General features: G+C 41.0%; 1 protein-coding gene across 5 annotated transcripts in view; it reads left to right on the forward strand.

Moving 5' to 3' along the window:
* KIAA1328 (KIAA1328 ortholog) overlaps positions 1-16605 on the forward strand; it is a 296689-nt gene that overhangs the window by 106609 nt on the left and 173475 nt on the right. For 3 of the 5 annotated variants that reach the window (XM_075128343.1, XM_048849784.2, XM_048849783.2), the window contains exon 6: positions 5697-5824. In XM_075128343.1, coding sequence (XP_074984444.1) covers positions 5697-5824 — 128 coding nt within the window. The remainder of the gene's footprint in view (positions 1-5696; positions 5825-16605) is intronic. The other 2 variants (XM_048849787.2, XM_048849786.2) reach the window with 1 other exon arrangement.

The following is a 16605-nucleotide window of genomic DNA, read 5'->3' on the forward strand; positions in this document are numbered from 1 at the left end:
TCATCTTATTTGTAGAAATAAATCATATTGGTACTTTGACCAGTATAGGAAGTTAAGTGCTTGTCATTGCTTTTTAAATCAATTTTAACAATTACTGTGCAGGTGGTATGGGTGGAGATGGAAACTGCATGTTTAAGTTACTCTGGACTTATTGATGCCAGATGGGAACAGAAGAGATTTGAATCAGATATCTTACATTTGCTGTCTGAAAGCTCAAAAGGACTACCCTAGCCTAGTCCCTAACTTTGTTCTGAATGCTGTAGCTTTTGCTTAAGGTAGGTAACCATAACTTTACTAATTTGTATGCGCCATATGCAGTCTTGGCTCACTTCAAAGTGTAATCAAGTCATGAACTAATTATGATACCATATTCCCAAAGAATGTAAATTTAATTTCCCTTCAAACAGAATGGGAATGTATTAGCAGTTCCTTTATATGAGAGGTATATCATTCAATAACATGATGATGATGCTTCAAACAGGAGTGCGATTCTTAACTTTTGTGGGCATTGTGACCTTTTTCCTTATGTGTCTTTCTCTTTTACTTCTGCATTTTGGATTAATTTACCAGCTACTGGTTAATAGCATTAAAATAGTCAAGTGTGAATGAAAACATGTCTCTTGGGCTTCACATTTGAGAGCATAGAACTATATTATTATACTTACCTTGCTCCTTCATAGTGCTTTCAAATACTTGTTTCCTGAAGATCTCAAGTCCCAAGGAAGTTTTGACTTGAACTGAATACTCTTGCATCAGTATTAACGCCTGCCCCAGAACCTTTTTAATATATTGAAAAATGGATATGCAGAAATTTCCCTAGCAGGTTCTTAACCTGATTGTGCCAGACAGTCCACATAAGCTCATTTATATAAGAACCAGTGAAGTGAAGTTGTTCATAAAACATTTTATTAACTTCAGTCTTCACGGCATCTTCAGAATTTAGGTAATAAAGCTATGTGGAAGTAACCAGGCTTCACCTTTTCACAGAACAATAATTCACATAGGTTTAAGGCACATTTTTTGTGGTGTAATTTTGAAGGCCCAAGAAGCATGTGTTGTGGCCAGACTCCGCTTTGTGGCAATGCATTCATATTGTTCCTGTTGTTCTGAGGTGAACGGAACAGGGGGCCGGAGGAGGATATAAGTCTATGTAGTGCTTATATTTTAAATACAAGTTGTTATAATAAACTGAATCGTTAAAGAGCAGTGTGATCTTCTAATTAAATTTAGGTCTTATCTACACTGTGTTGCATTGTGGACTATGTGAAGGAGGGGGAAATTGCAGAGTGCACCACAATTTGCCCTCTTACTGCCTTGTGTGGGCCCTGCTGGTGTGAACTAAAAGGTACCTAGTTTCTGTTAACATAGTCCTGTTTGAAGGAAGATGATGTTAACGCAAACTAGGTAGCTTTTAGTTCATGCCAGCAGTAACCACAGAGGGCAGAGTGCAACATTTTGGTGAGCTCTGAAATTCACACCCCCTATGTTGCACCATGGTGCAATTTAGACACAGCCTTACCCTTGCTTAGAATCTTAGAACACTTTGGTGTAGATTTTAATGTTTTTTCTACATGCTTATTTATAAAAAATAAACTGCTGGTATTGTGCATGTGGCTTTTCATGTGTGAGTAGATGAAGCCACATCACGTTGGTTCTTGGTTTGTTCAAGTTGTAAAGCAGTGGGTACGGTTAGAGAACGATGCACTGGTTGATTGTTTTTGAGCATTGCACAGGTGAATATGCAGAAATGAAAAGCTTTACTGGGGAAGCTGATGGAGGAAGTAGGCTCTGTAAGTCAAAGAACCCAGTAGTGCCCATAGCTGTATACACCATATGTGTGGTGGATACCATTGGCAAGGGCAGCATCACCTGGGGAGTGGGGAAACGGGCAGTTTGCCTTTGGCCCCTGTTTGAGAAGCCCCCCAAACTGAGTGGCTGAAATTTGGCCCAGTAGCCCTTCCACCATGGTGGAGAGGCCATTGTGCTAAACCTGAGTGGCGCTGCAATGCCGTACACCAAGTCATAATGCCACTCACTGAAATTTGTCCTCTCGACGGAGGGGCAGCCGGGCCAGACCTTGGTGGCTCCATGTGAAGTTAAACTAGCGGTTCAGTTGTGCGTACTATGGGAAAAATTTCTGGGGGAGCCCCTGGTAGAACCTCCAGGTTTTCAATTAAAAACAAACGAACCAAATGTTAGGAAATTAAATGAGGAAGGGCGTGCCAGGGGGAGGGAAACCCTGTGTCGTTGCAACATTACAGTTTGCACTGTGAACATTACAAAAAGTCAAGTAAATGCTAACATGCCTACCGTGTAGATGTGTGGTATTTGCTATTATTTTTTCCTAAGGACCAAATTCTGTTTCCGCTAGTGGGATGCGGTGGAGGGCCCTTGACTCCCTGACTACTGGGAAACTGGTAGTTATAATACAGCTGCTTATACTTGTAAACTCATGAGGGGGCTGCTACTACTGCCAACAATCCTAAATGCCCCAGAAGGGGCAAGTTGGAGCGGTGGGCAGTAGCCATGGTCCTGCCCCAATCCTGTATGTCAGTTTGCAGCTGAAGGGCAGTGCTGGGGGGAGCATACATTAATGGCCACCATATTACCCAGTTCACTCACCCCCTCTTCCTCCCCACCCCCGCCCCTTGTGCCTATGGAAGTATGTCTGCTTCTGGCCCCCACAAGCATAATGCTACTAGCACCTGCTGCTTGGGCAATCCCAGCTCTCCAAGACAAACCTCTCAGAGCAAGGTTTTTGCTTCTCAGAGCTATATATGAACTCTGTATCTGTGACTTTAATCTATTGTTTCACTAAATGAATCCTATAAAATAGATGGGATATGCAGCATGGTGAATTAATATTGCTGTTAAAACCTGAACTTTTGCATTTCCTGACATCTTATGAGTCTCTTGTTACTGTACAAGCTTAATACTGCATTAACAAACTTTTTTGTGTGTAGCAAATTACAGTAATTCAAGTGTTAATTTTTCATGCAACAAATGAGAATATAGTTCAGTGAAATCCTAAACAGCTGTAATCAGATAATTAATATCTTGTTAATCCAGTATTTGGACTCTTGAACTCTTAGAGATGTGACCTTATTTGAGCATTTAGCTATGTTTCAATTCTAGGATTTGTAGTCCTATAGATTTATTTTTTTCCCCTCCATGAAATTTGTGAGTTTCTTCAAAGCAGATTGTGAAAGCATTTCATCAGCCGGTGTGTCTATATAGGTACTTATAGCCTCCTCATCAATATTGTATCAACATTGTATCATTCCCAATTGAACGTGTATGGAGTAGAATCTTGTTAATTCCTACAAAGTAAGGTGCTCTTTCCCCACGTTTAGTAAAGATTTAATAGAGTGGAAGAGTAATATCTCATATTAAGGCTTGCGTCTTAGAAAATTATACAGCAGTAAATGAACTAGCTTAGTAAGAAGTATCATCATAGCTAAAACTAAGCTACATTTGTCTAAATGAATGAACAGAGAACACTTTGTGATATATTATACCTTTTTTGTTTGATTGCTTACTTGGTACTTCACAATGAATGTCCCTAGTATTGTGTGAATGAACAAGGTTTTATCTTCTAATGCAGGGATTCCTAACCACTGTCACAATGTGAACCATATTTAAAAAGGGAAAAAGTCTCACGGACTTCTCTCCAATCTTTCATGCTCATGCAAACCATCACCCCTGCCAGTTGTGAACGCACAATATCCTTTCGACAATGCCAGCCATTGCTGATGTGTAGAAGTAATGTTAGGGAAGCAAGTCATGTTTTCAGCTCTCTTTTAATTAAATTGAGCAGCTAGAAGCAAGAAGAGGCATCATCACGTGCACAGCAAGCTTCAAGGTAGCCAGTGGCCCATGGAGCAGAGTTTGGGGCCCTCAGGTGTAATGCATTCGCACTGTATTAATTTCATTGGGTGTGACTCTCAGACTGTATAATTTTCATGTTTGAAATACAGAACTATGTATATTGCACTGGCAAGAACAAGAATAGATATGCCCCAACTATGTGTGTACCCCAAAGCCCATTAGGGTATACATTCCACTCACCCACATAGATAGGGAACAGCGGTGGGTAGATAGTGGGGTAAAGTCCTGTTGTATGAGGGTGGGGCTGTTGGAAGTGGAGTGAATTAAGAGAGACATAAAAAATTGATAAAGATAGGATTGTCTGTTTTTATATTCTGCCACATAACATGGGTTTAAATGAATTTGCTTATAATTTGTCTTCGGATACTGACATTTAACTCTTAGGCCGTATAAATGTACTGGCTTTTTCTACAGTAAAATTCATGCCCTGCGTCCAGGCTAATATGTTCACCTACTATAAACATTACTGCCTATGGTTACAGCCGGAATAAAAAATTCCTTTTATATACATCATAGCTGGCAGAGACTCCTGAGACCACCACAAATCACTTCAGCCTTTTGGTGCTCTCTGACAAAATGCACAAAAACGTAAAACCGCTCAGGCTTCAGACAGATTGACTAGAAAAAGCAATTAGCTTATTTAGACCATTGTTTGTACCCGCCTTTATCACAAGATGCTGAGCAAAGGTGTTTTAGAAGCTCTCCTTATTACTTTAGCATTAGATCTTAATCACCTCCCTTCTGCTCTGTCCCCAAAAAGCTTTGCTCATCCCATTTTTGGCTCTTTTTTTTTTTTTTAAAGGATCGTAATGGGGAATAACAAAGCGGCGAGTTATTTATGCAGCCATGATTGGCAAAAATGATTGCAACATGAATTTGCCCAGAAGCGATGATTAGATCATAAAAATGTTAAGGAAATCTGTAACTCAACACCATTTTATATATTTGAAGAAGTTTTTGTTCCCTACCTTAATTGTAATGACTTGTTATTAAAGTATTTATTCAGAGTAATCTTTTTGGACATTGAGCCCTTAGCTGAGCCGCATGCATAATTGAAATCGGGGAGGGGTGGAATGAGGGGGGAGCATAAATGGTTTACCATGCTAAATGAGCAAGGGAGGGAATTACACAATGACAGGTGAAGAGCAGATTTATCTCCTTTTGGAATTTCAGTCCTGCAAGCAAGGCAGGACACTATAGCTAATACCCTTGCAAATACCACAGTTTGCTGCTTCTCCAGATAACAATCCAAAAATCATTGCTGGTCTCTGAAAGGCCTGTAGTCCTGCAACTGTGGTGGTGTTTATGATCCATCAGTAGTTCAAATTGAGTATGTGGGCACCAAATCCATAGCTGTACTTAAAAAGTGGAATATTTACCCAGTTGGCTATTGATAATTAAACTATTAGCACTATCCTCCTTAGTTGAATACAAATAGGACCACATATGCAAAGAGGGCTGTAACTGTGCTAACTGAAATATCATAACCTACCTCCTGTACTCAGCCCCTTCAAGTGTTTGTAAACTTGGAGAAGGTCCTTTGTCTCTGTCTTATGGGTGGGGGATAAGATTGCACTTGTGCTTGGTCTTTTCATTTCTCTTTAGGCACATCCATAGTAACCATCCATCTCCACCCTCCCTTCCCCCCCACACTCCATGCTCACATGGTGTGTCTTTCTCTGAACTCTGCATTTTATGGCTTCAGTTACCACAGGACAAAAACAGATTTACACAGAATAAATTGGTATTTGTTTGATTTTTACTTTTCAATACGGAATATTTTTTTTCCCCTTAACTTGCTATCTCACCTCTGCAGCAGCAGTACAGAGAATGCCAGGAACTTCTGAGTCTATATCAGAAGTATCTATCTGAACAGCAAGAAAAGCTAACGGTCTCTCTGTCAGAGCTTGGTGCTGCCAAGATGAAGGAGCAGCAGGTAAGGTCTCTCCCCTCACCATTTCTTTAATGACTACATTGCTGATCCCATTGAAAAACCCTTTCACTTACTGTCAGGGCTGTAACTGTAATGTGTTGTCTTATAGTATATAAACGTTCTTGCACTATTCTGTGATTGGCTTTTCCATGGCCCTTTCCCCTAATACATGGATTAGAGGTAAGAAATTATTACTTAAAGCAACGCTTGGATCAGTAAATCAGGTCAAGTTCATTGATTCTACTGTACTGCAGCGGGAACTGTGAGGAATCCTTTTCTTTGCAGTCTAAGGAGAAAGGTAAGGGGTGCTGTTGCCTTCCTCGAGCCCTTTTGGACAACATGTGCTTCACAGGGAATTTGTTATCATTGTAGAAATAGCCTTTTAAATTTCCAGCATAATTTTCAGTGAGTGAAAAAGAGGTGGAAGCAGGTGAGCTTGGCTGATAAGAACTTTTCCAGTCTATGAGGGAGTCCATCTCATTTTGAACCTTCATGAAACAGCTACTAATTGCACATAAAGTTAAGAGAAAGTATTGCTTGAGATGCTGTATGTCCTACCTAAGTGGTTAAGTGGTCTAAGGTTCCCATATGCTGAAACGGGAAAGTAGCTAAAGACCTTGCTATTAGTGATTTGCTGATAGCTAGTTACTTGATTTATGTACCTGCTGATAGCTGATCCTTTCGCCAAGATGAAGATAATGGCTCTGACCAATGTTGTTCTTATCTACTCTTCTTCAAAAAATTCCCTCTGCAGATCTCCATCCTTGGTGTCTCACATGAGCCTGGAGCTTCTAATAGTGGTATAGCTTTTAGGTCTTGAGCCTTGAAGCATCTGCTAGGGGCTTCTATTATCATAACAGTTATGTGCTGGCAATGAGCTCAGCACTGTAGAAAACCCAGAAGGTGGCACACTGTGCTTCGTGGAGCTTGCATTCTAACAAAACTACACAGACACAGCTAGCTATTGATGAAGTCTATCCTGGTGAGTGGCATTTGGCTTTTCTTTTTAATAAGTGTGTAACAGCACTTAACTTTGTATTTAGAAAGAAGAACTGACTTTCCCCTTCAGTTTCCTGTTATATACAATGTCCTGCTGGTGAGGTTTGGGTTTTATAAATATTGATAGAAATTTTTGTGTTCTGCCACATTTAAAATCTTGTGAATCTTTGACTGGTGTGGAGTTCCTAAGATTAGCAAATCTTGCCTGAGAACTTCTGGTCTTATTATTCTCTCACATACCTGCACTTCACTGGGGAATTTGAAAAAGCCAAGTTGAAGCTCTTTCAGTAGTTCAACACAGACCAGCCTGGCAGTGCCAGCTGTGTTTGTGGTGAGGCCATTACTCATGAGGAGGCGAGTTATGTTTGAGATTTTTTTACCTTGAACCAGTTGAGAGACAGACAAATATCTTTATCTTTTGCTCCTGGGTAATACCTGGTATCAGGTCATCCACCATAGCTTCTATGCCAAAATATAAAGGCAGACACAAGTAAAAAAGCATCACCTCAATAATGGGTGCATCAGCACATATCAGTGCAGCACCTAGTGCTCATTGCCATTTGATGAATAGTTTGGTGCCATGGAGTCATGATTGGGACTGACTCTAGCCCCAGTGTCTGTAATGTGGTGCACTGAGACCTTCCACCTTGCCTGTCCCATTTGCCCTCCTTTCATCCCATTTTAATGGCAGCAACTCTTTCTTTCCTGTTTAAGATGAGGCCTCTTCTTGCTGGCTAATTTCTAACTTTAGCCCTGCTGACACTTTTTGGTCAAACTTCTATGAACCTCAAGGTATTGAGCTCCTCTTCTGTGAACTCCTACTGGTTGCAGTCTCTCTGCAACTATGTCTACTCTACACAGTTAATACAAGTTGTTGGTACCTAGGTCTGAGCACCTTTGGTAGCCTGGCTTGGGTGTGACTATCCCCACTGCAAAGCCGTGTCCTCATTATTTCTGCAATCACCTGTATGTGGGGGGTCAGGGCTGATTTCCCACTCTGGCACTTTGAGTGCGGATGGTGAGGGCCCACAAGTATTCTAAAAATTAATACTGGCCACTCCAGGCTGGTATTAAACTCCCAAGGTCACAGCTTCTCTCTGACCTAGGATGTGTAGATGCTGCCACCACCCAAGTGCACCCCCTCCTCCCCCTTTTGAGAAACTAGGAAAGAGCACTTGGGAATTCCTTCCTGTGGGGTACCCTCAAGCCCTTTCACCCCCTCTTCTGGGGAAGAGCTGAGAAAGAAAACAAAGGAAATCAGCTGTTGCCACCAGCTAATTAAACAACATATGCACAAACCTCCTAGGACACCAAAAATCCAATCCTGTTCTTAAAAAAGTTAAATTTTATTAAAAAGAAAATACATCTGGAATATAGGCTTTTGCTAGATTTTAAAAACTCACTTACAAAAATTAAAAGGAGTACTTGTGGCACCTTAGAGACTAACCAATTTATTTGAGCATGAGCTTTCGTGAGCTACAGCTCACTTCATCAGAACACGAGGAAGTTTGTGTGGAAGGTTGGTTCTTTATGAGAGTATCCATTTTTGAGAGCTCATTCTTAATCTTTCCCTGTTTGCTGTAGAGGATCTTGATCAGGTGATTCCGCAGTTTCTTTGAGAGCGTGAGGCACAAGCTGTCAGCATAGTCTGTGTGGTATGTAGATTGTAATGGATTTTTGACCTTCAGTCCTTTTGGTACGATGTCCATCTGTTTGCATTTGGAAAGGAAGATGATGTCTGTCTGTATCTGTACAAGTTTCTTCATGCAGTTGATAGATTTCCACTCCATACGGCTAAATGCAATGCCTTGCATAATGACAGGTTTCAGAGGAACAGCCGTGTTAGTCTGTATTCGCAAAAAGAAAAGGAGTACTTGTGGCACCTTAGAGACTAACCAATTTATTTGAGCATGAGCGAAGTGAGCTGTAGCTCACGAAAGCTCATGCTCAAATAAATTGGTTAGTCTCTAAGGTGCCACAAGTACTCCTTTTCTTTTTGCGAATACAGACTAACACGGCTGTTCCTCTGAAACCTTACAAAAATTAAACGTCAAGAATAACCTTCTTGAGGTCCAGCGTAAAGGTTACAAGCAAAACAAAAGCATTTGGGGTTAGCACATAGGAGTCCATAAGCCTAAGAAATAAACAAACCTAATCATGTCTTCCTACACATTTTCTGGTCTACTTACATATCTGGGTTTCCAAATAAGCAATTTCTAGGTATGATTCTGATGATTTTCATACCTGGCCTTCAGCTTTTCACAGCTGAAGTTTTGAAAATGGAAGTTTTCCCAATTTTAAAAAGTTCTAGCCCTCCCATTGGCTCTTTTGGTCAGGTGCCCACTCACTTCCCTTTACCTATGCATGCAGTCAGACTTTTTAACCCTTTACAGGTAAAGGAAGTAGAGAACAGCTACCAAGAGGGATTCTATAGCTAACTGGCTGGCTGGGTGTCCACAAAAGGGAGCCACCCGCCTCTCATTTATCACAGGGGGCATATATAATGGGCCTTTATGCTGAGACACACTTTATGGATGCCGCCAACATATCTTCCAGAGCAAGTGATAATATGGACACGCATGGAAAGAGAAAAAGAAGGTGACCTAGAGAAACATTATGCAGAACAATAGAGAAGCCAAACCCATCAATGTGACACTCAGAAGCCTGTACAGACCAGCACAAGATTGAAATAAATGGCAGAAACTGGTGGATGCACCTGGGGGTCCAGGAGGTTAAAGAAAGAAGACAGGAGGACTCAAGTGTTTTAGCCTGTGTCCTTACTGCAAAGTGTGTTGGTTCCAGGCCAAGTTTAAGCCTTGTTTCCTAACCTAGATCACCAGCCAGGTAAACTAGCCTGTATATTTAAAGCACCTTTAAACCTGGGCTAGAGGTTTTTTATGTAGTCAGAAAGGGGGAGTTAAGGCTAAAACCCATGTAAAAGCCTGGGTTAATTGCCGTGTAGACATATAGCCTAAGTGTTAAAGTTTGGGAGACCATTTAGCTATGTGGACTAAGAAGGCATTGACTAGCATATCTACATAATTTAAATAGTTGACGATCATCTGATTGGTCATGAGCACTTTCCTTACAGTTGCTCAGAACCTGGTAGACAATTCAGCATTGTGATTTACCTATCCTAATCCTCACAGAGGAGCAAGTTCTATTGAGAGAACACCAAAAATGAGGTGACCAGGCACTTTAGACCCTGTTCAGGGGTTGGCAAAGAGAGTTAATGTGCTTTTTCTGACTAGAGCTGCATATTCTAAGTGTCAGGGTAGCAGAGCAAAGTTCTCTGTAGTGAATGCAGTAATTTCCCAGCTGTGTCCGAAAGAGTGAAGTTGGAATTGATAATCAGAAACAGTTCCCACATGGAGGAAGAAGGAAATGACAGAAGAGCTCTTATTTGGTCTGATTTAAAATTACTTTTTACTGCTCTTAAACTCTAGGCCAGAAAAAGCCACCCTTCTCAGTGACGTTTCTGTTGGGGGAGGAGGTTCTGGAACAGCCTTCCAATAGGAGTAGTGGAGGCAAACAACTGAATCAGTTTTAAGATGGAGCTTGATAAATTTGTGAACAGGATTATATGGACTTGTGGACTGGACTTGATCCAGGAGGTTCTTTACTGACCTTTGTTCTTATGTTGGTTAGGCTGAAGAAAGCCTTATAGAATCAGAGAATTGTAGGACTGGCAGGGACCTTGCGAGGTCATCTAGTCCAACCCCCTGCACTCACATCAGGACTAAGTATTATCTAAACCATCTCTGACAGGTGATTGTCTAACCTGCTCTTAAAAATCTCCAATGATGGAGATTCCATAACCAGCCTGGGCAATTTATTCCAGTCCTTAACCACCTTGACAGATAGGAAGTTTTTCCTAATGTCCAACCTAAATCACCCTTGCTGCAATTTAAGCCCATTGCTTCTCAGAGGTTAACAAGAACAGTTTTTCTCCCTCTTCCTTGTAACAACCTTTTATGTACTTGAAAACTGGTATCATGTCCCCCCCCTCAGTCTTCTCTTCTCCAGACTAGACGAACCCCACCCATTTTTTTTCTATCTTCCCTCATAGGTCATGTTTTCTAGATGTTTAATCATTTTTTTTGTTCTTCTCTGGACTCTCTCCAATTTGTTCACATTTTCCCCAAAATGTGGCACCCAGAACTAGACATAGTACTCCAGTTGAGGCCTAATCAGTGTGGAGTAGAGCAGAAGAATTACCTCTTGTATCTTGCTTACAACGCTCCTGCTAATACATCCCAGAATGATGTTTACCTTTTTGTAGCAGTGTTACACTGTTGACTCATATTTAGCTTGTGATCCAAACTCCTTCCTAAGCAGTCATTTCCCATTTTGTATGTGTGTAACTGATTGTTCCTTCCTGAATGGAGTACTTTGCATTTGTCCTTATTGAATTTCCTCCTATTTACTTCAGACCATTTCTCCAGTTTGTCCAGACTCTTTAATTTTAATCTTAATCTTTCCTGAGTTCTGTTTAAATCGCTGACCACGGGGAACTTTTCTGTTTGTTTATTTTGATTGCGGTCAGGAAAGCCTGGATACATCAAATGGACTGTAAGAGCTTCAGCTATTGGCTTGCTACCCAACCATAACCCTCCTGGCTTGTTACACAGAGGTAGATAACATTTCCTTCTTTTTGTAACTGCTGTCTATTCTCACTTGTGGAATTGGCACCTGTAGTTTGAGCTGCCGGGGGCATCAATCCCACAAGTGTGATAATCAAAGGTGACACTCAAAGAGCAGTTAAATATAGGTAATCTTTTCTGTTCTCTGCCCTGCAGAACCACATGGGAGGACACCCAACTACACTTTGTAAAGAAATGCCTCTTAATGTGGTCTATTTAGAACTCTTTTGTCTCTGTTCTTCTCTTCCTCCCGTTTTTAATCTAACTTTTTTTTTGACTTGTGATCTCAAGCCACACCCATCATCATGGCATCTTCTGCTGTTCACCTTTCTACTCTTCCTTCCTTATTTTTATGTGGATTAATACTGATAAGGCTGCCCATTCTCTGCAGACTTGGACTGCCAGTGCAACATCGCCTTTCAGGATCCAAAAGCTGATTTCAGGATTAGGAATGTAGAGTAGCAAAAGAGAATGAGGCATGCTGTGGTGTTACCAAATTTTCTCATGCTGTCGAGAAAAGAAAGGACAGTTGTGTAGCAACCAAATGACTGCAGGAGCTACAATACTATTGCACCTGTGACTGAAACGCAGCCCTGATTCTTATCCACGTTGAACTAATGCTGCTACTTCGGGGTACGTTTAGTTTGCCTGCGTCTTTTTATCTTTTCGTGACCTTGGAATTGCTGCTGTTCATAATCTCTGCTTAGTAGTAGGGTCCTTTAAACAGAAGCCCATGCTCAAAATTTAAAGACATACCCGGGCAGTGGGCTGAAATTGTTGGGGAAACGGTGGTGAAATGATTTAAGACTCAACTTTTGTGGAGTCAATAATCAGTAACTGGAACATGAAGTATCTTTTTTGTGTGAGATAAAGTTAATTCCATTTGAAAAGATACTTACGGTGACATGAACTGAATTATTCAAACTGGCCTTCCTAGCATTAACTCTAGGTTAATATCTCATGATGCCTCTGGTTTCATTAGAGGAGTTTTAAGTACATAACTTTTTATAATAAATTCAATACCTAGAAGCTGAACTGAAATTGGTTTACTTTCCGCCACCCCATAAAAAGAAGCATTAATTGTACAGTGACTATTAAAGTGGTCAGTAAAGTAGAGTCAGACTGATGCAAAGAGATAGCTTTTGTGTAAAGGAAGTGAAGAGCTCTACTGAACAATAGGTTTCTGCCCTGATATTAATAGAAAATGCCATCCGTATTAAACCATAGTTAACTCTATCAAAAGCTATTTTGGACGTCTTTCTGCTGCTCCCAATTGTTCGTCCTTTGCCATTTCAAGAAGCTTTATGCGGAGATGGCAAGAAAATTGCTGCTGTTCTAGGTAATCAGGTTTGACCTAATTATACAGGCCCTGCTTCACTGCCATCTCAAACAGTGGAAAGAATCCAATTTACTTTGGCAAGTATGTGGCTGATGAAATTGTGGAAATGTTCCGCAGCTTTGAGTAGGACTTGACTCTCAAGAGCTGGACTGAAGGCTGAACTTTTACTGGAATGGAATTCTTGATCTTCCGTTGAAGGGAGGGATAATATCTTTAGCCATGGCTCTGCCTGCTTCATATTAATCTTTTTATTTTCAAGTACAGCTGGCTGCTTTTATTTCTTATTTGTATAAGATTATCAGTACATCTGTTGATTCCCTTGGCTCAAGAAGATTCTTGTTCACCAGATTCTCTGTTTTCAGCTTGGGTTCTCCCCTAGCTAAGCAGCTGCTAGGAAAACCTAACAGAGAGTGAATTCCAAATCCCAACAAATTCCAAAGGGGCATCTACTCCTCCTTGTTCTTATGTGTTATGTATTAGTTTATCTGTTGTTTAGCACCCAGAGATCCCAGTCAAGAGCAGGGTGCTATTTAACAAAGTGCTGTACAAACACATATGAAGACATAGTCTCTGGCCTGGGTAGTATATGATCTAACAAGATTAGCATTCCTTTTTGGAGGCTAGATTTTATTAAAAAAAAGAAAAATCACTTGTTCATCTTAAATGTTACTGATATGATATTCTGTGTAGTTTCAAAATAAAAACCGAAGAACTCCCTTCCCAGAAAAGGCCACAGATCCTGCTTTCTTTTCATCTCGGTGGCTAAACGCTTGTCCACATCTGTCATCTTCTGCCTTAACAAAGGTAGCCTTTCAAAGTTCTGTTATCTGGGTTATTTCCCTGAAAAAGCAGCTGTATGTGTGGAGGTGGGGGGTCAGTCTGCACAAACCAAGCTCTTTTTTTTCCTTTTCACGGGTCACCTTTAAAACCATTGTTGAGCTTGATTAAAGAAAAAAGTATGCAGAGGGTTTTGAATGCTGGGAGGCAAACCTACATGATAGAATTTATTTTGTTGTTTACCCAGCTGTACTGGAACAATGGATGACCCCATCTGAAAGATAAATGTGGATTGGGACAATAAATAAAGAACTACTGTAATCTGAAGTGGACCCAAAGGTATCAGATAATTTGAGAAGGGAAGTAGCCAGGAAGAGACAAAGGTTTAACATAAGTCAATATTAGTTAGGAGTAGTGATGAGTTTGGTGGCATTTAGGTAGCTTGGATTTTTCTTTAACTTAAATTTAGGGCTAGCCTGAAGGTGCTTTTAGTAGTATCTATATATGAGATGTATATTGTCTAACAATCCTTTTTTATTACTTTTTCCTCTCCGTTCCACACATTGCCAATAAATACTGCTTTATTTAAAGTGTATTGAGCTTTGACTGTTATAGCTGGGGAAATTACTGACTAGTTTTCTCAAAAGGAACAGAACTGTAGGCTGAAAGGAAGCAGATAAAGGTGAAAGTGACATCCTCTGAATCAATGAAGGGTATGGAGAAGGTTGCAGCAGAGCCACAGAAGGGCTGGAGGGTGACGTGGATCCAGGAGGACCAAACAAACTGAAATGCAAAGATCAATCAGAAGAAGGTGTAATAGGAAACACTGAGCTCTTCAAACTCATTCCTACTAGCTCAGTTAGGGCACTGGGCTCAATTTGTATTTGCCACAGTCTTTCTTGTGTGATCCTGGGCAAGTCTCTTACTGACCCTGTGCTTCACTTCCCGATCTGTAAAATAGGAATAAAATATCCTTTCTCCCATTGTCTGTCTTCTCTATTGAGACTGTAAGTTTTTTGGGGTCAGAGGCAAACTTTTGCTGTGTATTTGCACAATGACTAGCAAAATGGACATTGACACTAGAAAAAAACAGACTGGAAATAGGGCATACATTTACAACAATGAGAGTAATTAACCGTTGTAACAATTTACCATGGGTCATGGTGGATTCTTTATCACTGACCATTGTAAAATCAAGTTTGGATGTTTTTCTAAAAGATCTGTTCTAGGACTTATTTTGGGGAAGTTCTACAGCCTGTACTCTGTCAGGCTAGATGATTACCAGGCTCCCTTGTAGCCTTAGTATCTATGGAATGGGACCCTGATCTCAGTGGGGGTCTCTTGGGACTACCAGTATGCCTGCTTAAAAAAAAACAACAAAAAAAAACCCCAACCATTCTTCAAGTGTTTGTCTTCATGTGTTCCACTTCTGGTGTGCGTGTGCCAGAAATCAGAACACTTTAGCCAGCAATGTCCTTTGGCTACAAGTGCGCCCTTTGTGGCCTTGAGCCCCCACCAACAGTTTTAAGCTGGGCAGAGCAACCAACAATCCTCAGTTCTTCCCAGAGCCCCATTTGTCTAGGGCTGAAGCAGCATTACCCACATGAGATGTCCTCAGGGCTCTATCTTATTTTAAAAATAGAACAAAACTATTTAGGTTGTCACATAGGTTATTTATTTCTATTGCTGAAAGATCTAGGGGTCAAGCAATTTCAACCCAGAGAATTTTCAAGTGGGTGTCAGTTGCATTAAGTTGGTGTATGAGAGAGCTAATTTAGAACTCCCGGGGCAGATTAGATCACATTATACCAGGGCGCAGACAGCTTCTGTGGCCTCAGGGATATTTCTCTAACTGTCATAAGTAATGCTGCTTATGTACATGGGGTAGTGTACAAGCTTTTACTAGGCAATACTGTATTCTAGAGGCATCTTGCTTGGATGCTCATTTCTGCAGGACTTTGTTGCAATTCATGTTTGATTAGACTCACAATACCCTCCTCCGATGTTTGTACAGTGCTTGAGTCACCAGAAATGGACCTCATGTAGACTAACTCTTGAGATGTGTTGTCTACATGTGTCCCAGGACTCACCCTCCTTTCCCCACTACTGTAGTGTCTATTAATATGGCATTGATGGTTGTGAAGGAATGGAGGGTCAGTTGGTTGCTCTGCCCGGCTCCGGGGCATGAAGGACACAAGGTGTAGCCAACAGATGCTGCTGGCTAAAGTGTTTCAATCACAGGCATATGGGGCCCATGCACATCAGAAGTGGGATACATGTAGACAACACATCTCAAAGAACTCCGGCTACTAACAGGTCAGCACCTTTCTTTATTTTAAGACCTCTAGACTTCAGTGCTTCTTGGTAGCAGTTGATCTACCTTTTTCAAAATAAAAGGAGTACTTGTGGCACCTTAGAGACTAACCAATTTATTTGAGCATGAGCTTTCGTGAGCTACAGCTCACTTCATCGGATGCATACCGTGGAAACTGCAGCAGACTTTATATACACACAGAGAATATGAAACAATACCTCCTCCCACCCCACTGTCCTGCTGGTAATAGCTTATCTAAAGTGATCATCAGGTTGGGCCATTTCCAGCACAAATCCAGGTTTTCTCACCCTCCACCCCCCCACACAAATTCACTCTCCTGCTGGTGATAGCCCATCCAAAGTGACAAAGTGTATATAAAGTCTGCTGCAGTTTCCACGGTATGCATCCGATGAAGTGAGCTGTAGCTCACGAAAGCTCATGCTCAAATAAATTGGTTAGTCTCTAAGGTGCCACAAGTACTCCTTTTCTTTTTGCGAATACAGACTAACACGGCTGTTACTCTGAAACTTTTTCAAAATGTTGGCCTTGATCAACAAACCCGCCAGGTATAAATACTTACAGACTGGCAGGCTGCGTAAATTCAATATTTTCAAACCGACAGTTAACATTGAGTGAAAACACAAACGTACAGCCCAAATTCAGCATCCACACTGGAACTGACATGTATGTAAAACAAACTTGAGTTTACAGT

Source organism: Caretta caretta, chromosome 5 (assembly GCF_965140235.1).
Source record: "Caretta caretta isolate rCarCar2 chromosome 5, rCarCar1.hap1, whole genome shotgun sequence".
NCBI classification, from domain to species: domain Eukaryota; kingdom Metazoa; phylum Chordata; order Testudines; family Cheloniidae; genus Caretta; species Caretta caretta.